The sequence below is a fragment of the Megalobrama amblycephala genome, linkage group LG1, assembly GCF_018812025.1.
Source record: "Megalobrama amblycephala isolate DHTTF-2021 linkage group LG1, ASM1881202v1, whole genome shotgun sequence".
NCBI lineage: Eukaryota > Metazoa > Chordata > Actinopteri > Cypriniformes > Xenocyprididae > Megalobrama > Megalobrama amblycephala.
This window is the reverse complement of record NC_063044.1, coordinates 47939948-47967185: the sequence shown is the minus strand read 5'-3', so window position 1 is coordinate 47967185 and position 27238 is coordinate 47939948. Positions and strand designations below refer to the sequence as shown.

The window sequence follows — 27238 nt, the reverse complement described above, 5'->3', positions numbered from 1 at the left end:
TGCTCGTCACTATGCTCGTCGTATAATCTGCAAGTAAGCCTATTTGTCCTTGCGCAATAGTCATGTGACTGACTCCACTGAATGTAGGTTATCCCCTCATGGAGCAGTCTTAGTCTGTAAAAAAAAAAAAAAAAACAAAAAAAAACACAACAAAAAAAAACATTTCTGACTCACTGGGCTATTGAGACCCTATACAACTACAATGATGCAGCAAAAGAAACCAATTGAAGAACTGTTGTGAAAGTGGCAATTATCGCAGCTATACATTTTTTATGTGCCAATGCTTTTATCAATGATCTAGATCTGCCTCATAAAGAAGATTACTTTCCTCATGTCTGGAATATTTACTGGGTTTGAGAATAAGGCATTGGGAAAATAAGTAAATACTGGGAAGATGGTACAAAAAAAAAAACAAAACAAAAAAAAACAACAACCTAAAACAAATAAATCTAAAATAAACACCAAGAGGAAGTAAAAGTTAAACAGCGCCTTATCTTTGCCCTCCATTTGTCTAGTACGTTCTTACCCGGAGGTTGGGATGGGTGAATACAGGCCCAATAACGGAATGATAAAATGTGCATACAGATTTAAGGAAGTGACTCACTGCCTCTCAAGAAAAATCCTTTGCCATCTGAGTGTATTAAACAAGGCTCAGCCCTTGGGAAGGGACTGACTAGGCTAGCTGTGTGTAAGGGAGAGTGTGGGGCATGTGTCCTTGTGTAACCAGGACAGTAATGATATTCAAGAGATGAACACATACCTTCATTATCAAGAAAATTCCTCTGTAATAAAAGCAATCAATGTGATCTTGAACTGAAAGAACAAATCTACACTTACAAATGCACAGACATGTACAACAGCCACTCACTGAATTTACAATCAGTCAATAACATCTCCACATCATGGTTCATTACCGTGTGAGAATGCAATGGTTTTATGAAACAGCATCACCCAGCCTGCATCAGCACTTATCCTACATTACTCCATCTTCAAACCATCTGGATTCACATTATCGAATGTATCAAGGTCGGTACTCACAGAGGAATGTGGCGTTGCTCGATGTCGACCCGAGCCAATTCATCTTCCTCCACATCGGTTTCTCCTCCAGAGCTGCTTTCCGTGGCGTCAGAATCGAAAGCACATTCAGCAGATTGCAGGTTGGTGGTACAACTCAGGGACAGTCGTTCTAATTCGGCTGGCATGGATCCGCTCTTCAGGAAACGTCCCAGTCCATCCCTCTCCTGAGGGGTGAGGGCGCCGTCGGCATAACGTCCCCTTGGCCGTCTGGCATCCAGAGCACCCAGCGTGCTCTTGAGTAGTCCGCCCAACTGTTGCTGCACGTGGCGCTCCACCTGCTTGGCCTGCACCACCTGCAGCCGTTTGCGTAGTCGCCGTAGCCGCGCCTCGATCTCCCCTTGTCTGCTCTGACTGTGCTGGGTGCGGTCGCTTAGCTCTGCCCCAAGGTCACCTAAGGGGTCTTGTTGGGTAGTGAGCGAGAGCTCTTCACTGCTTAGCGGCATACATTCTGAGATTTTGTCCTCTGTGAAAGGAGCAATGGAGGTTGGGGATGTTGCAGGAGGTTCTCCATTGCTGGGACAATTCTGGGACTCACCCGTTGACAGCTGGTGCTGCTCCGCACCGTCTCGAAGAGGACCATTAGTTGTCAATCCCCTGGTAGCAATTAAAATTTGAGTCTGATTTGACAAATCCTGCTCGACAGTATGTTGGCCACCATTAAAAGTCACTGCATTGTCTCGTTCAGTTGGTTTAGTCACTTTCTTTGTCACACCATTGACAGTGGCGCCTTGGACGGTGGGCTGCCCACATGGCCCACCTCCTCCACCGGCACTCATGATGCTCTTTAGCTGCTCTTCAGAGAGCTCTAAAGCCTGGTGCTTGCGTGGTATGAGGCTCGGCAGGATGCTGTGCGTCTTCAGTAGAACACCTTGCAGCTTGAGAGACTCATCTGAACAGTGATATGAGGTAACGAGGGGCTTGCAGGGGCCGGCCCCACGAGAGGGGCGCTCCTCCGAGGCCTTGCGCTTGACTGCGCCGTTACTGGACACGAGGATATGGTTGGTGGTACCACTTTCCTCCACGCCACTCGGGGAGAGGGTGGAGGAGGGCGGAGCCAGTTTGAAGCGTATGCGGTGAGTTTCGGCCGGCGCGTCGGTTAGAGCGGGCGCCATTGCAGCCATGCAGCGCTGGGAGGGGGCGGGCGAGGGGGCCTCTCCCGGTGCCGAGGCCAGCTCCACACCACCCACCCACCACTGTTCCAGGGGGCAGCCTGAGAAAAACAAGACATAAAAACATCACAAGTTAATTTAGCGGTTTATCATGGACTGACTGAGCAAAGCAGACAAAAACAAACCACACTTCAAGTATCAAAAGGAAGAAAACATGCAAGACACATTAGGCTAACAAACATTCTTGCTTACTATTGCATGTTTGTGTTATACGGAATGTTTAATTGTATTTTCAATGTAGTAGTGAAATTAAACAGCAAGTGCAACACACCACTAAATTAGAAATGAATTTACATCTCACATTCATGACACAGGAAAAGTGGCGTTGAATAGTGCAGTGGTATCACAGTAAAAAAAAAAATAGTAATAATAAAACCAAGTTTCATTTATCTATATGAATGTAAAAAAAAAAAAAAAAATTACATGTGTTTAAATGTGTATGTCTGTAATTTAATGTTACCAAAGCTTTGACAATGTAAAGCCTATTTATGATGCCAATGCCAGTCTTTGAAGTTTAGCAGAGACTCGCTTGCAAAAGGCTTGTCCACTCCTGACAGTAAAATGGAAATATTTGCATGACCTTAGGGGTGTGCAATATCATGGTTTTAGATTGTGAATGATAAAAATATTTCCATGATCTGCCTTTGAAGAAAGATCATAGTATTTTGCTACAGTACATATTCTATCAGTTGCAGTTCTGGCAGCCCCGTCCCAACATACTGTACAACGCGACTTCTATTCACATCACGTTTAGCAACGCAGCGGAGGGTTACACTCACATAACAATGCAGTTTTTCGCCATCACAAAAGTATATTATTGGTATGCGTTTTAAATCCTTGCCAGTTCAACTTTTTATTCGCACGCTGTTCTGACGTAAGCTTTCTGAGCTTGTACACCCAAAGCACGCGCACACTAAAAGCCGTAAACAAAGTTCTTTCGTGTCTTATTGCACTTAAACTGTCAAACACACATACGGTTTACATAAAGAGTCACTTAAATATTAAGTGAATATAAACAGTTCGAAAGCATGCCAGTATATTGCATCCATGCATTAGGTCTTAAAGTGACAGCAGCCTAATATACTTGCTGCTGTGTAGTGGTTAAACAGATTGTTGTTTATCCGTGATCCGCACGGACCAAGCCCCACAGTTCGGCACGCATGTGATTCGCGGATCAATGGCAAGTTTAACCGCAAGAGTGAAAGGTTATCATTTGCACGTGTCTTGTTAGTTAAATACACATTACACATTAATACACAAATACTCATACACATTAAATTGTTATAAAACCATTCCAGCACTAGAAGAGGCAAAAGAGGATTTAATTCAGTATTGTGTGCCACGCTGTTATCAGTGCGCACAGAAGCACATACATACAAGGCTCACGTACACACACAGAGAGGGAGGCGGTCTCAGATAGCTTGCGAACTGCAAATTAATTTCTCTTTCGCATCCTCAATGCACTTGGATGGTCACATACAGGCATTATGTCAGTCAAAATACTCCTCTCGGCAAGTATTCTCATAAACACATTCGGTTATGTCTTAATTGAACGAGGTGGGAATTCGGATGTGTATCTATCGGATGTATTTCTAAACCCACTGTAAATGTTTCTCTTTGTGAGGTTTGGTTTGGAGTGGCTGAAATGCATCTTTACGCACAACTGCCAGCCTGCATGGAGAGCTTCTTGAGACTCCAGAGACACCAGCAGCTTCAAATACCTGTTTGCTGCTAAACACTGGCTTTTTTTTAATAGCTGCCCTTTTAATACAATACATTTTTTTGATAGGAACTTTCATTAATAAGCCTTTATCTGACCGAGTTCTGCTGTGCTCTAAATCACTCACAAATCTTATGATAATTCAATAATCTCCATTCAGTTTCACACAATATTAGTTGTTTTCATGCCTTTTGCACAACATTGCACCATTTCATGCTTTTCATCTTCAGAAAGATCTTTCTTCCTCCCCATATTGCATGAGAACTGTGACTTGCTTAATAATGTGGAACAACCTCTAAGTAGGGTTTCCATAGATCTGGCAAATTATTTTGTCTGAGATTGATACCAGATATCTAAAAAAACATGGATAAATAAAACAAACAAACATTTTCTTAGAAAAACTAAAATCTGAATGTTTATTGTACTGAAATCTTATTGATATGTCAATTGCATAATAATTTGGAACGCAGTGTACATCCTCACACTATCAGTGATCGGCACGGAATAAACTCATAACACAGAATTAATGAATAAAGGAAACATTACAAGAAACACATACAGTAACACTACTTATGTTCGTCCGCCTGCGGGAGACATGATCACGGATCCGTCAGAGAGATGAAATGTGAATGGTGCACCGCAAGTCGTTTTTTTTTTATCTTTTTTTTTTTTTTTTTTTACATTTGCTAACTAACGTTACCAAATCAGTCGTGATGAGAAACCGCTATATCACTTAACGTTAGTGTGGATGGATATTAACGAAGTTTATAAGTTTCTGTTATTAGTAATCAATAACGTTACTCCTAGATGACAATTAGGTTTGCTTTTGCCTGATTCATAATAATCTGTACAATATTGTGATCTGAGAACAGTGTTACATATCGTTTGCTAACGTGTATATCTATAAGCTAACACGGTCTCTGTCCTGTTCTCCACTGGTTCTCCTCACACAACAGCTCGATTTGTCTCTTTTGACCGTTTTTCTGCCCTTTAAATTTAGAGGCGCTGCAGTAATCTGTCACGCCGCATTAAAGAGCGACATCTATTGTTTGAATTCTGTTATAAAATCGACTGAATTTGAAAGTTGAGACTTTTTTTCATATTAAAACTAACGAAGCACAAAGATTATTGCGATTACTGGATATGTTCTGATATACAGTGAGCCTAAAACAGACCACAGCAATATAAAGAAGCAAAGTCATGTGCATATGATTTAATATGAAGCGTCCGTAACGGTCACATCTGTACTGCTTATTATGGTTGTTCAGAGGAAAGTAGCGAGATGAATTGTTGATCCTAATAAGCATGAACATAATTTAGCTTTGAACAAAGTTTCAAGTTATTTGTATTTATAATTGTTATATGACAAACTTGATCTTTAAAACGTTACGGACGTGACAGAGCACTGAAGCGTCATGACCTCTTTATTTTAGCTCTTATAAATTCAACAGGCAGTGCTGTTATGAAAAAATGAGTGTATTTATTCATTTCTCAGGCATGTCTCCATCTCTCTGCACAATGCTTACTGTTAAAATAAAGTTTAAAAAGGGGGGTCTTTGATCCCTTTTTGAAAGCATGAAATATGGTTGGTTAAAAATGTAATTTAAGTAGGAATGCACCAATGTATCGACCACTGATATTTATAGGCCGATTTTTGCTCAATTTACAACCATCGGCATATCGGCTGTAGCAGGAAAAAGGGCGATATAACAAACCAATGGTTTATTAATTAACTGTGTGAAGGAACTGAGCTGTATAATGTCTGTTGCATAAACTCAGTGCTGTCTGCGCTTTGATGTTAATAAAATAACAAAAGATGGCACACTATTCTTGTATAGCTCCATAGACGAGAAAACCCGTCAAAATAAGAGTCTCGCCTTAGTAAAGGAGATAGTGCAGATCTAATACATATTTAAACTTACAAAAAAAAATATTAAAATGTATACAAAACCAAATTAGAAGATTAATCACAAAGTCTGTTACAATAAAGGATTAATATGTATTTATATAGTGAAGAATATGCAGTGTTATTTTACATTTGTTTACTTTATTTCTGTACCTAAAAACTATTAAACCTACCTAAAATGCACTGTTTATTTCATATGTATCTTTGTTCTGTTGTCTTTATGTAGGCCTGCTGAATGTTAAATGGATCCAATCATTAAAAATTATTTGATGCAGCAGCAATAAACCTGCTAGTATATTTTAATGCAGGTGTTTTTGAACTTTGCTTATTTAAAACATGATCAAAATACTTTCTATTTTGATGACAAAATTTCAAATAAGAGAGGAAGTGACAAATATCCGTATCGGTATCGGCCAATAATTGTTTGTTAAAATCGTTATCGGCCCCAAAAAGATGCATCCCTAAATTTAAGCATTGTTGCTTACCTCATATGTTGTCATTAAACAAGGCAATTTTCTTAATTTCTGTTAGAGCACATTAATACAGTATAATACAGACCTAAATGGAAACATAAAAAGGGTTTTGTTTTTTTGGTAAAAACTTTTTTTTTTCCCCCCATGGTAAGGATGACCTTTGCATGGAATTGCCCTGTATCTTATATCATTTTTCTCATATTATTTGTAATTTGCATCTGTTGTTTTTAATAACAAACAATAAAATAAGATTTTGGTCGTATCGCCCACATCAACTTTGGCCTATGGTCAGGGATGCAAACAGGTAAGGGGAAAAAAAGGTGAGAACATCACGTGGTGGCGGGGGAATGTTATTTAAGACAATATTGGCTGATTAGACGGCAATACTAAGCTGAACTGCAAACTGTTTGCCCTCTCTCTTCACCGTTCCCACATCTCAGACCTCACATACAAATATTACCCTTTATAGACATAGTTTTTAAAGTAAAGAGTAAAGGAAGTACAGTAATTTCTAATACAACCAGTTCTTTATTTACCCTTGTATGTTCACAAGTACCCCCCCTTTCTCATTGGATCTATGCAAATCCCACAGGTGACCTATTTTGATCTCAAAAAGGTGAGAAGCTTGCATCTATGATGGTCTGTCATTTTTTCTTTTGTTACCTTTTAAGGCTTAATTTTTAAATGGAGAAATTAGTTTGGCTGTATAGCTCAGTGACTTGCAAAACAGTCAAAACCAAAATGAAAAAAATAAAATAAAAATAAGATTGTGGATCGCAATCCTGTCAGAAAAAAACGTTATGTTATTTTTGCCATATCGCCCACCCCTACATGACCTTCTAACATTTACAGATGAAGAATATACCTGTCAAATATAAACTAAGCACCGAGGTAAACCACATCTCAAATGCATTAAACAGCACAAGTTTACACAAGGATGCTCTGTGTCCTCTGCTATTTTTCTAGATGCGCTCGTAATATATTGATATATTGTACAAACTCAATATACTGCCCAGCCCTACTAACTGTGTGTGATTATATGATAAGCTACATTTTGACGTACAACCCAATTACGACTCATGACCCATTAGTTGAGGACCACGGCTTAACGGTTGACAATATCAATGTAGGTCAAACCTTAAGAGGAAAAAACAAACAGAGCTAGACACAAAGACAGAGAGTTTAATATGAAAGCCAACTAAAGAGATATGAGCATATTTCTAGAACAAATTACAGCGAAACTCAGTGCCCGGATGCATAAAGCACCTTAAGTTTTTCCCTTAAGTATGACACTTAAGGCGTGATTTCCCCTTAACTAAGGGAATGACTTAAGGGTGTTGCATATAATCTCTTAAACTGTTCACTTAGGTAAGGGAAACCGTTAAGTGTTTAACGACAGAATCCCAGGTTTTGCCGTTAAAAAAAAATTCTACTGTTGCCATGGACACGTTATTTGTTAATACATATCGTAGTAAATTTTCACAGAAAACAACATAAGATGGATAAGAAAAACAAAAAAGAAAACCAAATATGAAAGAGACGAGAAACTCAAATTGTTTACTCAAAATTGAGATTTCTGCCATCATTCACTCACCCCGACACCCTCATGTCGTTCCAAACGCATAAGACTTTCATTCATCTTTGGATAACAAATAAAGATATTTTTAATATTCTCTCATCATTTATGTCCATTTATTGAAAGACATCCATATGATTACGGCTGTGTCGGAAGCTCAAATGTGCGCGCAAGAACCAATGAGGTTTGTTTTTTGCGTGTGATGCACGCACGTTTGCGCTTCCGTTGTCCATATAAGATATGTGCTACATATGTGATTTCATCAATGTTTATGTGAATAAACCGCTAAAGTACAATTTGTTTATCATATAAAGCGGTCGATCGTGTCACGTTATAAGACTTGGATTGAACCTGCTCACTCCGTGTAACACTTAAGGTGAAGTTTTACGAACCTTACGTTATACTTAGGGAAATGACGGTTAAGGGGCTTTATGCAACACTTACGGTTTTTTAAGGGATTACTTAAGTGAAAAATACATACTTAAGGGAAATTCTTAGGGTTTATGACGTTTCGCCTAAAGAAACCCTTAAGTAACACTTAACTGTATTGCAGAAAATAACAGTTAAGTTTAAGGGAAACATAAGGGCGATCTTAAGGGAAAATTTACACTTAAGGTGCTTTATGCAACCGGGCACAGGCCTTCAGACTGTGACTTCAGGCAATGTTTATTCGCATTATTCTCAAAACAATGACAACAGACCGTGACGTTTGAAGTGACTTTGCATGCAGGTAGTAGTTGACAGCACCAATAACTAAATCTGGAACATAAACCAATTCATTCTGCACTGTCAAAACACTTCAGGTGTAAAACATTCTTATTAAATCTAACAAGCTGATGTACCACGCCTTAACGGATTTGGTGAATATTTTGAGAGCAGAGACACAAAATTAATTCGCAAAGAGACTTAGGTTCTTAAGATATAAAAACGGAGAGGGGTGACTCACACTAAAGCAACAGGGCTGAAAGCAGAAATGTCACCTTGTCTTATGAGATGGCCATTACAATAAATTACATGGGAAAAAAGGCGGCTAAACTGCCTCCATCCAAAATGAAAACAGCTACTTTGAATTTGAATAGATCATCCAAAAATGACATGCAGATTTTAAAACGAAACACTAGTTGGTATTTTCCATGCAGTTACAAGTAACTGAGCTTTCAAAAAGGATACACAAGAACCATAAAAGATTGAATGAATTATTCAGACTGGTGTAGCTAAATGGAGCAATTAATTCTTTGATGATGAAAGCTGACAGAACAATAATTTTTGGATGAACTCTATTCCTACTAACCTGTTTGGTTAATGTCTAAGGTAGAGAAACATATAATGGATGTTTAATTGATGTGTAAAAACAAGGACCTGGTTATTTTGAACAATGAAGATGACAGGAGAAATAATGACAGAGTCCTAATATTTCCACTTTACTTAATTTTGGCTTTCGGAACAATGCATTTACTCACACAGCCTGGCTTGTGCAGAATTTTTGGAAAACCACATAATAAAAACTTTATGTTGTTTACCTCTAGTGTGTGGAAAGAGATGGATAAGAGGCAGATTTAGGTTGGGAACTGAGCAATTGAAAAGACAATTTCTACCTTAAATAATTCAGCTTCAACAATGAGACTTCTCGAATAATACTTATTCAATGCACAGGGAGGTGTGTGTGCTTAAAGCGAATGGGAAGAGTAAAGGAAACTAAAGCAAACGCCTTTAGCAATGACAGCAGTCATGTTTCATGCCAAAACATTATGAACATATCTAATATTAGTTCTTTTCTAGCAGTGCAATGAGTGATTAACGCTTCTCTAAGTTTTCAATTAGGGCTGGGCGATATGACCAAAATCTTATATCACGATAACAGTATATTACGATATAGTTATTTTTGCTTTAAATAAGATTATGATATCAAAATTTTCCATATCATTGAAATTTCATAATTATCATCAATTGATGAAAATTAATACTAGCCTAAAAACGTCTCAAGCTTACTGAAGACAAATAAACTGATAAAGAAAGAGCAAAGAAAACAAACTACAATAGAACAAAGACAGATGAAATAGACCTACATGAAAAAAAACTTCAAGCACTAGAAAATGTATAAAGTAATCACAGATATAAAAAACAATACATAGTATTTACTGTATGAATTAAATACACATTTATTCTTATTAAAGTTACAAAAGCAAGCAGTTGTCTCTCTTTTTTGTTGTTTGATTAGCATTAATAATAATATCAGGAAAATTTGGATGCTGTCCCTTTAAGACTGACTGCACCGATCCATTAACTCGAGCCTCGTCTTTCTCAACTGTACCTTCACTTAAGACATAAATGCTCGGTTTACTTTGGCACATAGGTATGTGCATTTAACCGTTCAAGCCCAATTAGGCATCAAAACATACTCTGTTCAATCCTCACGCGCTCTATGAGCAGCAGCTTCGTGTCGCGCGTCTCTCAGAGAGCGCGTGCATATGTTGAAACGAGATGTCTTTCGCTGCTTATTGCACTTAAACAGTTTAAAACCACTTGTTTTTAAACCACAATGCTTAAAAACTCATGCAAATTATAAGCTTTCGTGACCGCGCAGCATAGCAACCTCATGCGACAGAGACAATCGTCTAAAATCTCTACCAGTTGACAAATTTCTACCAGCTAATCGTGTCTACCAGTATATCACCCACCCCTACTTATTGTGCTTAATAGGGCTAGGTATTGATACAATTTTCACAATTCGATTCGATTATTTTGGATGTAGTATTTTAGTTACAGTACATGGCAAATTTTCTAGAGGAAAAAAAAAAAAAAAAAATCTCTCAGCTAATGCTGTAAACTACACATGCAAGTCAGTTGGTACTACTATAATAATACTGAAGGTTAAATTAACTTATTTATACACAAACACTTAAATTACACTCAATGATGTTTTTGTTATAAATAAAGTTTAGAATTACATAATCATATTTCTACTCCAATTGGTTTTTTGTTGTTGTTTTTTTTAAATATAAACATTTAAATCGCAGCTGTCATAACTGATATATTTAAACATGCATTAAATATTGAAGAACATTAAAAATTATAATGAATATGTAACGGTGCATATATTTATCAGAATGCTGCTTTCTAGAGTACACTTTTCTAGCTGACTAATGAGTTTATGGTCACTGAATATGTTTTATGTGAGGTAATGGTGACGTTACGTGACATTGTTTAGCCCACAAGCTATTGACGTCTTTCCGAGGTAGAAACACTGATTGAGCAATTACACGAGAGATGATATGGGTATTGGGATTTCGGTAAGTTGTACTGTATATTTTAACTAGGGCTGACCGATATATCGCATGCGATTGTCACGCGCATTTCGTCAGTAAAGCCGGTTCCCTGATTACCACTAAATCGCCATCACCTGCTTTCAAATGGAGCGGCATTTAATAGACAGAGCCGTAGTTCACTGACAAGCTACGCAATATCGCCTTTGATAATGAACGCGATATTTCGTAGCTTGTCAGTGATCTACGGCTCTGTCTATTAAATGCCGCTCCATTTGAAAGCAGGTGATGGCGATTTAGCGGTAATCAGGGAACCAGCTTTACTGACGAAATGTGCGTGACAATCGCATGCGATATATCGGTCAGCCCTAATTTTAACATACCTTCAGATGTTTAGTCGTGTTTATTTTGCACTGTAACTGGTATTAAAGCGGAGGAGAGGATGTTCACATGCACTCCGTACTGCCGCTTCTCTTTAACTGAGGCGCTAAAGCGATCTGTCGCGCGACATTAAACATTAAATTTTTTGAAACTCATAAGATGGATGTCATTTGAAATCTGAGACTGTGTTTCATATCAAAAGTAACAAAGCACAAAGATTATTGCGATTTATTGGATGGAAGGTGCTGCATATTCTGCTCATTCATCAACTGAAAACAGACTAGAATAATCGATTCTTGGGATTTAAGAATCGATATCAGTTCGTAAAAATGAGAATCGATTAAAATCGAGAAATCGATATTTTTTACCCAGCCCTAGTGCTTAATACACTTTAACATCAAGCACATCTCTAATTCGTGATCACCTTCTGAGAGAGGCAGGAGAGTCAGCACGAGTGCTGTACCAAGTTCATTTTCAGGATATATTCCGCTTATAAATCTTTTAACATCAAGCACGTCACGCTTTTTATATTCTCATTCATGCATTTCATCACTCTGAAGTGTCAATAGTGCAATACGTTTACATATTACGATATATACGATATAGCAAAATCTCTAATGATAGACAGTTTATTTCGTGGTAATGATATATATTGTCATATCGCACAGCCTTGTCAAGTCTTGTCAATGAGCTCTTTTAACCATTATCTCTATTAAGAACCTACTAGTCAGAACAAACCTGAAGAGCAGTGTCCCATGAAAACAATGGAACCACACCTACAAGAACAGAGATATCCTACACACCAGTGTTAATTTTGGCAGCCATTTTTGATTTAGTCTTGGTCTTTATCTTCAGACGAAAATGCTCCTTAGTCTGAGTCACATTTTAGTCATTTTAGTCTTTCATATTTTAGTCTAGTTTTAGTCGACGAAAAGTCATCACATTTTTGTCAAGTCTTAGTCATTACTTTTAGTTACCAAACTACAGTTACCAACATTAATTTTGATAGCTATTTTATATGTAGTCTTTTGACAAAATAGTCATTATAATTTTTTTTCTATAGACCAATTCATTTAAGCTTATGAAAAATTTGAATCAAGGTAACAGACTGTATTGACATTGCACTCTTAGCAGTAGCACTTGTGCAATTGTACATATCCTCTTTAAGTGGTTCTCAAACTTTCTAGAGTGTCGTACATCCTTCTGTGTACCCTCTCTTTTCCACTTAGACTGCAGTTACACATTTCCATTAAGGGACAATATTTGCCTTCTTAAAATGCATTTTTTACCTTTATAAATACCTTTGTAAAATAAATAATGCCTTAAATAAAAAAAAATAAAAATAAAAAAAAAAATCAATAAATTACAATGATGATAAAAACGAAGTGATACTTTTAAATATAACATTAAAACCGCCAGTAGGTGGAGGTAAGTCACTGTTTTAATGAGTGAATCATCGAGTCATTCATTCTGTCAGTATTAAAGCAAGCGGCTGTATTTATGAATGGATTGAATCATTGACGATTCGTTCCAAGCTGCAGATGCGTTCACGAAACAGCTTGTGTGCTGCAGTTCTGTTGTGGCTTTCGTTGCAAAATAGAGCAAAAATACTGATAATACTGTTTAAAATGTACATCACTTAATATCACCCTTTTCTTTGTTGAACTGTTGTATAAAATCAATATTCTGGATATTATATATTACATTCAGGCAATATTCTTGCTGGTATAATATGATCAACATTAAAACAGTAACTCACAGAAGGGTATGTTTTTGTATCAAAGAGAGTTTTAATCTTAAAGGTGCCCTAGAATTAAAAATTGAACTTATCTTGGCATAGTTAAATAACAAGAGTTCAGTACATGGAAAACACCATTGCTTCCTCCTCCTTAAAATCTCATTTGTTTAGACCTCCAAAGAACAGGCGAATCTCAACATAACACCGACTGTTATGTAACAGTCGGGATCATTAATATGTACGCCCCCAATATTTGCATATGCCAGCCCATGTTCAAGGCATTACATAAGGGCAGCCAGTATTAACGTCTGGATCTGTGCACAGCGGAATCATCAGACTAGGTAAGCAAGCAAGGACAATAGCGAAAAATGGCAGATGGAGCAATAATAACTGACATGATCCATGATAACATGATATTTTTAGTGATATTTGTGAATTGTCTTTCTAAATGTTTTGTTAGCATGTTGCTAATGTACTGTTAAATGTGGTTAAAGTTACCATCGTTTCTTACTGTATTCACGGAGACAAGAGCCGTCGCTATTTTCATTTTTAAACACTTGCAGTCTGTATAATTCATAAACAACTTCATTCTTTATAAATCTCTCCAACAGTGTGTAATGTTAGCTTTAGCCACGGGGCACTATCAAACTCATTCAGAATCAAATGTAAACATCCAAATAAACACTGTACTTACGCGATTAGGCATGTTGCATGAGAAACACTTTGTAAAGATCCATTTTGAGGGTTATAGTAGCTGTGTGAACTTTGTTTAAGCTGTTTAAGGCAAGCAAGAGCTCTGTGGGCGGGGAGCGTGAGCATTTAAAGGGTCCGCAGCCTAAATTGGCTCATATTTAATGATGCCCCAAAATAGGCAGTTAAAAAAATTTATAAAAAAAAAAAAAAAAATCCATGGGGTATTTTGAGCTGAAACTTCACAGACACATTCAGGGGACACCTTAGACTTATATTACATCTTTTAAAAAGACGTTCTACGGCACCTCTACATGCAGTCTGTGTCTATATTTGTTCTTCATGCTTTTAAGTGCTAAATCCCCACTTTTACAAAGGTAACGTTATATTGTCGAGAACAGCACTAAGTTAATGTAGCGTGATGCTGGCATGTGTGGGTGCAGTCAGTTTTGACCACGAAAGATGAGGTAACCTAATTAAATGTTGTGTATATATGACATTTTACCTCCTAGAATGTTCAGTTTTCATGTTATTTTAAGGTGGAGTAGAATAAAATGAATGGCACTTTTCGTGTACGTCAGTTTGAGAACCACTGCTGGATATCAGCCTGCAGTCTGGTCCCAGATTTAGTCAGTAAACGAGCAGCGCAATATAGACACTTTAATTTAAGTAGAAAATCTCAAATGAAGAGCACTGAACTCCAGCTTACTTGTGTTTTTTAGATCATCCGCGCTTCTTCCTCAATGTAGAGAGGGCTTGTGTGCGGGGTTGCCAGATAGCAAAGATTAAGTAAAATGTGCTCTTTTAACAGAAAAGCTCTGATAGGGGGTTTAAATTCAGGAAATCTGGCAACCGTAAGCGTGAAAGCTCATAAAGACCGTCTGTAATGTTTTGTCTCCTTTATTCGACAAAAACAAAAAGTGATTTTGATAAAGTGTTTAGTCTTTTAGCCACATTTCAGTCTCGTCTTTTTTCGTCAACGATATTACACGTGTAGTTTTAGTCACATTATCGTTAAATGACATCTCTCATCGTCTCTCATTGTCTCGTCTTAGTCATGGAAAAAAAGGTTGTCAACGAACATTTTTCGTCATGGTTTTCGATAACGAAATTAACACTGCTACACACACAAAAAAAGTGGTTGAACAGTTTATTAAAATCAGTTTATGAAATTGGCATATGCCGACAAAAAACTAAACGCAATACGGTGGACATAACGCAATAAACAATTTAATGACAAATAAGATGTACACAAACCTGTTGACTTTAAAGGGAAAATATATGCACTATGGAATGACAAGGCTGTCGGTCAATTCTGGAACTGACACTAAACAGAATGACTTGTTACCCAGACAATCTGTATATTTACATGCACAATAAAATGCTAATAACTATGAAAAATCATAGCGAGCACTGGTAGAGTCTGTGCAAGAGATCCAACGCATGCCTGCATTGAAAGTGTGAGTAATGCGTGAGGAAAAAAATAAATGTTTACGGAGTTTCAGTGACATTACTACGTTAAACTACTATATATAATGTTGAATGTAATGTATAATAATGCAATGGGCGAATATTTGTGGGTCTTGATATAATTATTACGTCAACACAGTGAATAAAGCTGCAAGTTCCAAGGCACTTCAATGGGCCTTTAAGCATTAGGGTTGGGTACCTAACTCTGTACTTTTAAAGGTACCGACCAAATTATGTCAGTACTACAGAGTACCAATTCACATTAAATCAATTGGTCCCAAATCTTAGTACCTGAGAACGCAAGGCGCGGGGGTACGTTAGAGAAAAAGAGAGAGAGACCTTGATGTGATGTCTCCCCTGCAACTTGTTCAAAAAACAACACACAGGGCAATGGCTATCCAAAAACGTTCTGAAGTGTGGTTACATTTCTAGGGCCCTATGGTTTCCGCGATGAGGAAAACGCAGACGGAATCCCGGAATCCATTCATAGAAACGGAATTCACCGTATAATGCAGAATGTCATGGAATTTGTCAATTTTTGGATGAATAAATCAAAAGTAGGTCAGTCACTTGAATCGAATTGTGATATGGACTAGTGTCTGTGAATATTAAACTGCAAAAGAAGAGTTTAAATATGAATCCTGCATTTTCTTCTCATCTCTGTATGAATGAATGGCACGGTTTAGTTTACTACACACAATGAAGCACACGTGATGCTTGCTGTGTTTTTCAGCCTCCGCCATCTCACTATATGAGGACATGAACACATGAACTTCATCTCCAGAGCTGCTGTAGAGTCACTTCATGAGAATTTTACCATTTAATTTGAGAAAAACTATCAAAATTCATATCATATATCCACACAGAAACTTCAAGGTAACCCAGCAACCCATCAAAATTGTTTGGTTTAGCTTGAAACAGAAATATATTACTTTTGTACTGGATAATGTACGTCTTTATAGAATGCATTTGTCAAATTTAAATAAAACAATTAGATAAAAATAAACATTACAACCAGATTAACCACTTAATTATAGAAAAAAATAATATTACAATTATTAGAACTTTTTTTTTTTTTTTTAATCTAACTAAAGATTGAGAGGTTTGGACTTTTTAAATAAATGTTTTTGTTATTACACAAGAGTAAATTACAGAAAAAAGGTAAAAAATGTGAACGGTACCCAACCCTATCAAGCATAATTAATGTAATAGCGCATGAAAAAAGCTCACTGCCAGTATTTCAATTCTCGCTCTCTCTCTTTGCGTGTTGTGCGCCTTCACACTACAGTTTACGGTGCGTCAAATACGCTGCGCGTCCATTGAGATGAACTGTAAAAGTGTGTTTTAAAGATCAAGCGCTCAGTCAGTGTTCAAGACGAGTGAAAATATATCTGTGCTGAACTTACACCAAAGACTATAGAATAATACAAGACACATCACTCATATTGTTTCGAATGGGAGAAAGTGGAGTGCGCAATATGACGGAATAAGTCCCGCCCTCTTGGTAAAGTCATCGCATTACTGCAGCAGCCATTAGAAGCTCCAGTTCCTATAGAAACAGTCAGACATGCGTCTCCGAAATGAGACATAAGAGACGCGCATTTTGTATGTGCATTAGCTTGACCCATCCCGAAAAACACTTTTTTGTCATGATTCGAGCATTTAGAAACAAAATTTATGAGACAGTTGTTGTCAGATTTCACTGGTGATTTCAATCCTGGCAAACAGCTTTGGAGAATTTGATGTTTCCCCATTAAAAGAGATAGGAGCTGCACTTGAATGCCTGAGAGGCATTTCAAAGATGGCCGCCGAGTGAAAGGACTCGTCTTAAAGGGACTTTGCTTATACTTAGCATCTAACTCAAACACTGGTGAGTAAAATCTAACAATTTATTAGCCAAAGGCTAATGACAGACATTTAGTCACTTAGCAAGAAAATGTAGTCGCATAGACGAGTGATTTACTCGCACTGTGGAAGGTTGATGTGTCAAAGAATACAGAAAATAGAACTTAGATACATATATAGAACATTGTTACTTAATTTAGCCCCTTTTAATACAAAAGCAAAAAACATTTTAATAAATTGGCTTTTTAATCTTTGTGGCTCCAATCTTGGCCCTCAAACAACGATCTATCACAAGGGAAGTTTTCAAATGACCTGCTTTGTGGATTGTGATAACCTCCCTCTCTCACACTACTTGAAATGTGTGAAGGTCAGAAACATGCATTTCAATGACTCCTGAGCGGTGCAGAGAAAGTAGTAGTTCCCTGGGTCCGATCTCTCAAACAATCCAAAAATTTGCATTTGGACACTCATTAACAGACCAAAGACTATTCTTAGACATGTCGAGCATGTCATTGCCAGCTAGCAACTCTTATTTTCCCTGGGGATATTGTTTTATCATGAGCACAATGCAGTTGTGTAATTACACTTACCTAAAGCCACAACAGCACTATCAAAACAGATCTCAGAACAGTCATGTTTTTGTGTAACCTTTGCCACACACAGTGCTGGTTTATGGGGAAAACATAAGGCACTTATTAAATAATCCTGTAACAGTTTGCACTTTTCTAGACAACTATTATAACTATCTATCTATAAATACATTTAAAAAAAATGTATCATTAAACAATTTAAACTTAGGTATCGAACGGTCATATTTTACTAATTAAAACACAACCTCTACTCATCTACTCGATCAATACATTCAATTAAACAAAAGTGATTTCAAGTGGTTGTAATTCATCTAGATCATGGTTCTCACACTATCTGGACCAAGGAGGAAGTGTGTGAATGAGAGCTTATCTTTTGAGTGTGTAAATGTAGGTGTGAGAGAGAGAAAGCCTTTATGAAAAGGCCTTTATTTGTGGAAAGTTGACACATCACATGTCCTTGTACTATTTAAAAATAAGAGGATCTTAGGTTAACTTTGATATATATAAGTGGAAAGTGCATATTTTGCCTTGACCATTGCACTAAATATAAGTTGCAAAAGTACAAATATACTATATAACATGAATTATCATAAATTCATAAAAGCTACACATTTAATAATAAAAACAATAAATAAGCAAAATTTTTAAAATAGTTTTAGATTACAGTAGTACAGTACGTCACACCACTGGACATGTCAACTTCCCCATTTGTTTTTCATGTCAACTACCCTTGTGGGAGGTAAATGAACTTTAAACTCAGTTCAGCCTAACCTTAGCTAACAACTTTCAACAACTGTCACAGCTAGTTTGATAAACACAACAGTGGTGGACAAGTGTAATTATTTTTATCGTTCTCTTGAGAAGATCAATCTACAAAAAAAAAAACAACAAAAAAGAAAAAAAAAGAGGAAATTTCAACTTCAGAGGAAGAAGGTCAACTCTGCATTCACATGGAGTCTGGAAGGCTTTGATTTCTTCCATATGGTTCAAGTACTCCCAGCAGGGTGAATTTACTAACAGAAGCCCTTTAAGGCTGAAATCAGAAAGCATTTCATTTAAAAAGACTTAAAGTGAATTAACTTTGCCCACAAAAAAAGTGTTGTTGTTTGTAAAAACAGACACACTTGCCCTTGTAACAGAGAATCTATGTTAATAAGACTTAAACTACAAAAGTTTTCTCTGGTTACAGGCCACCGTGTCGGGTTATTTTTCCCGAACACATTAAACAGGTGGTCCTGTCTCATAATCTGACTGACTCCTCTCTCCGCTCCCAGCCAAATGGCCCGGTGGATGTCTCCAGTCCCGGCCTTGAACGTTCCAGAGAGAAGAACAACCTTGATGTTTCCAGACAGTGTTTTGTCAGTAGCTTGCACTTTCTTTCACTTTTCATTTTTAACCTCCCAAAGTCCTGACAATCTAATGCCCTGCCAAGGAGAACAGAGTTCAAATTACACTTAACAGATACAACTTAGGAGCTAAGCCTTTTAAGTTTAAAATAAAGCCAGGCCTTGGGTTTCGGAGTCAGACAAAAACAGTTAATTTTGTGACATTGATTTATACTTCAAACTGATATTGACTGCAAGTTAAGGGTATCAATACTCAAATGGATCATAAAAGGATTACAGAAAGACTGATTTAAATGCCTTAAAACAATAATTAAATTCTCTGTAAATTCACTTCGACACCCTTCAACAGTGTGGGAGCCAAAAATAATATTATGCAGTTCAACAGCTGAGATCTGCGGCGGCCCACACAAAAGGTATATCAAGTATGTCTAGAGAGAATAGACAAATTTTAGAATCTTCCTGAACACCTAAAACAAAAAAACAAAAACAAAACTTTTGGATTACTTTTGTGCTAACCCTTATTTGATGTCACATATATTGTAGGATAATCTTGTACTATTTTGACAGATACAAAGAAAAAATATATTCCAAAAAATATATTATAGTCACCAACGAGAGCCTCAACAGATTCTTTTTAGTGCTCAAAATACTAACACTAATGTACCTGTTAGTGTTTGCTGATAGTAACACGAAATAAAATTATTAATAAAAAAAAAAAAAAAAAAAAAAAAAAAAAAAAAAATCACATCTTATGATTTTAAAACATTTACTTAAAATTAAGAAAATTTAGAAAACAGCAACATTACAAAAATATTTAAAAACATGAAATTCACAGCAATATCACTGCTACATCAAATATATCATCTATATTTCATATATTATTATTATTATTCGAGTAGTTCATATATACATATTTCAACTATATTTCAACTATATTTCATATATTTCATCTATATTTCCCCCTCACTGCCGGAAAAACTCGAAGAATCACAAACGTATATAAGCGGCAGGTTTACTATGAAAAAAATATAAATGTAAAAAAAAAAAAAAAAAAAAGAAAAATTAGGAGAATCAATTAATTGTGAATGACTTACTATCATTGTGTAAATAATATGTAATCCATAAAAAAGTAACTGTAGTCTGATTACGAGTATTTTAAAATGTAGTTTACTCTAATTACAAGTATTAGATCTTTAGAATCTGATTACGTAATCCAGCTCTGTGTATGTGTGTGTGTGTATGTGTGTATATGTGTGTGTATGTGTATGTGTGTATATATATATACACACACACACACACACACACACACACACACACACACACACACACACACACACACACACACACACACTACTGTCTAAATGACTTTAAGGTGAAATTATTTACCTAAAGCATATTAAATGCTCATTTATGCACTAAAAAAACAAAACAAAAGGAAAAATCAAAAAAAGTGTCAATGATGACTGCACTGCCTTGAAAAAGTAATTGAAGCACTTAGTCACTGGTATTGATGTGTTACGTAACAGCTCTTCCTGTAAGGAGGGGATGTAGGACAATGATAAATCTGGATGGAATGAAAAGAAAGTACACAACAGCTCATAATCATATGTCGACCCCTGGAGACTCTTAAGATGTCCCGCAGACAGACTTTTACAATTCAATACATTAGTTGTCCAGTCAATGTAATAGAGAGCTAGTTTAATATGGGGGGGGGGGGGGGGAGCAATCAAAACAGACTGTTCCAGTACACAACACAAAAGACCTCAAAACCAGGAAATAAGAGAGCAAACAGAACAAACAGCACAAGAGAGAGACATGGCATTTCCCATTAGGGATCAATACAGTATCTATCCATCTATCAGACGAGGGGGGAGGTTTGGGTCTAGGAAAGTCTTTGTTTCAACCATGTTTTAACCCCATCTGGGAACAAGGTTTCAGAAAGACAAACAGGCCCCCCATTTAATAAATTACAGTCAACGTCTTGTGGGACAGACAATATTTAATGCATCTGAACGTCTTATGAAGGGCTAAGCTACAAAAGGCATAACAATAAAATCAGGTCATTAATGAGGGACAATACATCACGAATGTCTCTTCAAACCATAAACATCACGTACACATGCGGAACCTGTTATATTTGAGACATGAGATCAATGGTGTGCTGCGAAAAATATGCAACGTAACGCATTATATAATGGAAAAGTACAGCGCGAGCGTTACACTAACCACAGGTTGAGCAGGTTAATGTTCTATTACACATAAAGCCCTCTGCTGTCCACAACCAGGCAAAATACTGTGCTAAATATAAATAAACCTCTAAATTAGACGGAAAATAAGGGTTAGGACGAGCTTAAGGCCGTAAAGAATGGCTGGCTGCGTTTCGAAAGCTGGCGTGTTGCCTACTAAAACAGGATTTTTGTGAATTATTTCGCTACGCATCGAGACGCAGCCGAGCAGCGCGAGGAGATTCTCATAGAAAAAAAAATCTCTCGCGACGTCAGTGAGCGGGGCGAGGGCACACGAAAAGGGAAAGAGGGGAAAAACAACAAAATATTATGTAATGCAGCTAGTTATGGAAAACTCCCCGTGTCCAGACTCAATGCAAAAGTTGTAACTGTTTACAGCCCGATTGCATCATTTCGCACATATATTCAGTACCGAACAGATACCGGAAATCAAATTTACGCGTGATTTGTTTTCGTTAAAATGATATTAGAATAAAACAAAAATAATAATTTTGTGAGTCTTAAAGGGCCAGCACGCACTGACTGTATAATTAATCTGTATTACTGGAAATCCATGTGATGCATAGGCCTGGGACAGCATCCAATAACTGGGATAGTAATGCAATGCACACCATTCGCGCAACACGAACGAAACCCTACTGATCTGGATGCAGCAGACATATACTGCGCACCCAACCCATGATTACACACTGCATGGGTTTAACCTACTCAATGCAAAGCCCCTGAGTGAACGAACTTGTCTCATGCGTGATTACCAACTGCGTGCTTTCGTAAAGTTAACACGTATAATTATGTCGGGCTGATTTTGCAACCTTGATGGTCTGACTTTCAACGCCGCCTACTTCACGAGTTTAACCAGAACAAACCGTGGAAAATAACCACCGAGAGCGAAAAGCGTCCGATCTGAGCCGCGTTCATAGAGTTAACGCGCCCTCGGCGTGCACTATTTCACCGCGCGGCGATTTAGTGCGTAATTGCGTTAAAAATGTCTGAAGTTGCCTTACGCCACCGAGTTTTAAACTAACAAAGAGAAAAGGAGGAACCTACCACGTGATGAGGAGCCGATTCCGGGGGAAATGTGTGTAATAAATCCCCACGCTTAAGAAATATAGTAGTAATAACTGACAGGCAGGAGCAATTATCCAGATGCAGATTCCGCTGTTGCACGTTCAGGTGGAAAAATCCCCGGCCTCTCTCGCGCGCTCCGGTGTTCGGTAACCCCCCCTCCTCTTCCTCCTCCCACTCCTCCGGGCTGCGTTTAGGAATCACGAAATGGGCGAAAGAAACGGGGGCAGTCGAGCTATAGGAGCCCAGTCGGCTGTTTTTCAATCGCCCCCGACAAAAGCCACGTAAAAGCAGTGAAATGTATCCCTTTTCCGGTCGTTCTTTGAGCGCAATCCCTTCTCTCCTTCTCCGAAAGGTCTTCGTGCTCGATTTCGGCTGTTAAAACTCCGTTTTTGTCCGGTATTTTTATTGTTGTCGTTCGAGGGGGAAGCGACGAGCTCTGAAAATGGCGGCTCGCTCCTCTCCCTCGGATTGCGAGTCTGACAAACAGAAAGAAGCGGAGCGGCGCAGTGGCGGGAGAGAGACGCGCTACTCTGACCGGCCGCTAGAGGCGCCAAGCTTCCTGTCCTAATGCGTCATGACGTTAGGGGGCGCCACATTTACTACATCACCACATTATTACGAGTCAAACAGACGCATAATTGGTCGAAAACACAGTCAAAATCTAAATTTGACCATAATTAAAATTTTAAGATTGAACAAAATGGCATACTGTAAAATATGGATGAAAACAGCACAGCAAGTAGTGCTTAGAGCCCTGCATACTGCTGCACGTTTCTAGAAAGAAGTTATAAAATGAATGCTGTACCAGTAGAGGGAACTCAAGGGCCTCTAAAGGTGACCAAGGGATAGGAGGAAGTCCTCAAGAAAATAATACTAAGAGGAGTGGAATATGACCGAATATAATAGTAGACATAATCAGATCAGATGACACTAAGCTGAATTAATGTGCATTAAAATAAACATAATAACTAGTTTTTTGTAATGCAGAGGTAATGTAATACTAAGTTTAGTGTTATAAATGTGCCTATGTTAAAAAAAAAAAGAAAAAAAAAGAAAATATAAAAAACGATATTGATGACTTAAAATGCATCATCACAGTCTGTGAAAAGGGTCTATACAAGACCCAACATGTGAACTGAAATGCAAGATTTGTATTAGTAGTAGCAGTTGTAGACAGGAAGACAAAAATTAGCAACATAAAGTGAATATAAATCAAAATATGCTTAACACTATGTGGCAAAAAATGTGACCCTGGACCACAAAACCAGTCATATGGATCAATTTTTTGAAATTGAGATGTATACATCATCTGAAAGCTGAATAAATAAGCTTTCCGTTGATTTATATTTTGTTAGGATAGGACAATATTTTGGTTGAGATACAACTATTTAAAAATCTGGAATCTGAGGGTGTGAAAAAATCAAAATATTGAGAAAATTGCCTTTAAAGTTGTCCAAATGAAGTCCTTAGCAATGCATATCCTCTCACAAAAATACATTTTTGATGTATTTACAGTAGGAAATACACAAATATCTTCATGGAACATGATCTTTACGTAATATCCTAATGATTTTTGGCATAAAAGAAAATTTGATCATTTTGACCCTTACAATGTATTGTTGGCTATTGCTACAAATATACCTGTGCGACTTATGACTGGTTTTGTGGTCCAGGGTCACAAATGGGCTTTTATCAGGTTAAAGAAATGAGAAATTGTGAAACCAATATGAGGAGGGTTTAAAGCTTCCTGTTTACAGAAGCCCTCATAAATAATAAATAAAAAGACAGCACCATCTAGTGTTTAAAAAGGGAATACTCCATCCCCTGGTTTCACAGACAAGGCTTAAGCTAGTCCTAGACTAAAATGCATGTTTGAGCCATTTTAACTGAAACCAACTTGCACTGACGTATCTAAAAATAAAATAAATAAATCAGTGCCATATTGTTTTGTCTCAAGATGCAATGTTTTTTTTTGTTTTTTTTTAGTGTACATTTATAAAAGTTACTTAAATGCCCTTTAAAGATCTAATCCTGGTTTAGGCTAAGCCCTGTCTGTGAAACCAGGCCCATATATTTTAACTTCCTTTCTGTGGCACTGGTTATTTAGCTGACGCCTATTTTCTCTGTTTACTCTAACAACGTACAGTATACATGCTGCAGAGATACTACAGGAACATCCCCATAATACATTATTACAACTGAATGTACTAAAACAGATGCAAATGCACACATGACTTAAAAGAGAATCAGACCTTAGAGATGACTGGTTTCAGTCTAATCTGATGGTTTACTGGAACCTCCATTATTAATCCAAATGTAACTTGTAATCTCAAAAACACAGACAGCGATCCAACCTGCAGTCTAAAAAACAAACAGACAATAACAAAGAAAGTTAGCATTTATTTTTATCATTTTAATAGCCTATATTCCTTACAATAACATACATTATTTTAAAATACTTAATCTGAATTGCACAATTTTAAGATTTACATTGTAAAACTTTCAATATATTAAACGTAAACATTCATTACATAATAAAAAGCTGCAAAAGTATTTCACTTGTCACAGTCAGAACTTTGGGAGACAATTACAGGAGAAAACGTATTTACTAAAGTAAGTTAGTTCAACTTAACAGATGAATTGAAAACAGATAGTGAAATGTAAACAAAAAGACTAAGAAAGGCGCATCAGAAGGAAGATGATGGAGTAACGGAATGTGTCTCAAAAGCACGTCAGCTGCCTACCTGACATACGTGCGTTCAGAATGTTGACTCAGTAGGCAGCTCACTAGGTTTTGAAACACAACCACACACAATCAATACCAATATAACGAAAAACTTGCAGAGTTAAAATAGAGATATGAATACGGATATAATTATTGCTATTAGTTAGATACGCTTTGTACTAAAGTCCAGTGTTAATTTGGTTTACTCAGGCCCGTTCACAGTAGGTTTAGCATGCTAACATCATCAGCTGATAGTCTCTGCTGTATTACAGCCTTTCTTTCATCACCACTCACATCTTCAAGACGAACTCAAAGGGTACCGTTTAAGCGGACATTCTCGCTTCTAACTACAGGAAAAATACAATTTTATAGTTGTTTTAAATTTATTTGGAGGTTAATTCTGATGGACCGAGAGATTTTTTTGAACCCAAACAATTTTTGGCCTGTTGACTGCAATCTCCGGGATGAAATTACTTTGTCATAATGTCTACCGCTCGATAAATGAGAGGAAAATGAAACCGTGTTATTTTGTAGATCTTATTCAACAATTTACGTTGAAAACAGCATTTTCCCCATACTAAAATAGCAAAAATAAGTATATTTTACATGACAGAGTACAGAATTCACGTTCACTTACCTGCACAGATCAACCAGACTTGAGCCGGAAGTACCGCCTCATTTCAACCTGTGATTGGTCAGTGGCTGGAAAGCCAGCCGCTGATTGGCTGGTTTATGTGTTTTTAGAGAGAGAGAGAGAGAGAGATGGGTTTACGAGTGAAAGTAAAAAACTGTAACTTTGCAAGAGTTGATTTTTGTTTGTTGTGTGTTAAATATGCAAACACACTGTCACGTTTGAACATATATCAGGTCTGTTGTAAAGCTTAAAATCGCAGTGTCTGTCTGCTGTGGTCAGTCCCGCAAACGATTTTATAAATGTCAGCGCATATATATGGAAACACATTATTATTAGACATTTATAATTAAGTTACAAATGCTGAAACCTTCTTACATTGTCAACTGAAGGTCAGCGCATTTTAGTTGCGTTTTCACAGTTGTATAAATAACTGTAGTCATTCAAGTGGAATCATGGCATTTTGGTGAAACCCAAGGTAATTTTACGAACCTATGCACTTTTAAACAGTGTTAAAGAAAAACCTCAGTGTAGATTAGTGTACCAAGTTTCGTATTTTTCCTCAATGACCACATCAGGGCTTTCAGTCAAAGTTGTTTATTCTATTACCTTTTAATTCCTTAAAATGTACAATAAGAAGCATTTAGCAGAGATCAAAAACATTTCATAATAATAAACATGTTCTGGTAAAATAAAATCCATGAAAGATACTTTGTGCACATTTTCTATATGTTCATCAGTATTGTCCTCAACAGCACCAACATTTCAGAAAATTGTCTCAAGAAGTCTGACCACTGGTCACTGTGCCATACAATAGTGTTGTTAATCTGGGCATTGTGGTTTGGGTTCTGAAACACACACAGTAAGATTAATGTGTGTCAAGGAAACCACCACACCCATTCACTTATCATCGTTTACTCAATTCTCTAATCAAGGTCTTGCAGCTAGGCAAAATGTGGATGCAGATGTTTTGAAGGCCGATAACTTTTAGAGTAAAACGGATGAGTGTGAGAGTGGCAAATTTGTCTGAAAATAAAAATAAATAAATAAAACATAAGAAGTGCTTTTTGAGCATCACTCACAAGTTTTAAAATCTGGAGGGGGGGAACTGCATCATCCAGAACTAGTACTTTCTATAGTTATCTTTCAGAACGATTTTTCTTCTAAACAGATGGCAATCTGATAGAAGATATGCGGTTGACACTGAATCTCTTAAGCCAAACACTTTTTTTTTTTATTTAGGCAGAAAGTGCTTTTTTTTTTCTCCCGGCAATTACGTTCCATGTAGAAAAAGGGAGGGGAGAGGAATCAAAGGACTACCAAC

General features: G+C 37.1%; 1 protein-coding gene across 4 annotated transcripts in view; it reads right to left on the bottom strand.

The window, feature by feature from the left end:
• kansl1b (KAT8 regulatory NSL complex subunit 1b) overlaps window positions 1-24919 on the bottom strand; it is a 73636-nt gene extending 48717 nt beyond the window's left edge. For 2 of the 4 annotated variants that reach the window (XM_048197423.1, XM_048197430.1), the window contains exons 1-2: window positions 22538-23094; window positions 1039-2287 (exon numbers count right to left, since the gene is read on the bottom strand). In XM_048197423.1, the coding sequence (XP_048053380.1) occupies window positions 1039-2198 (1160 nt within the window). In that variant the 5' untranslated portion in view covers window positions 2199-2287; window positions 22538-23094. Of the gene's footprint in view, window positions 1-1038; window positions 2288-22537; window positions 23095-24810 lie in introns of those variants that run through there. The other 2 variants (XM_048197414.1, XM_048197409.1) reach the window with 2 other exon arrangements.
• Window positions 24920-27238: the final 2319 nt, after the last annotated feature.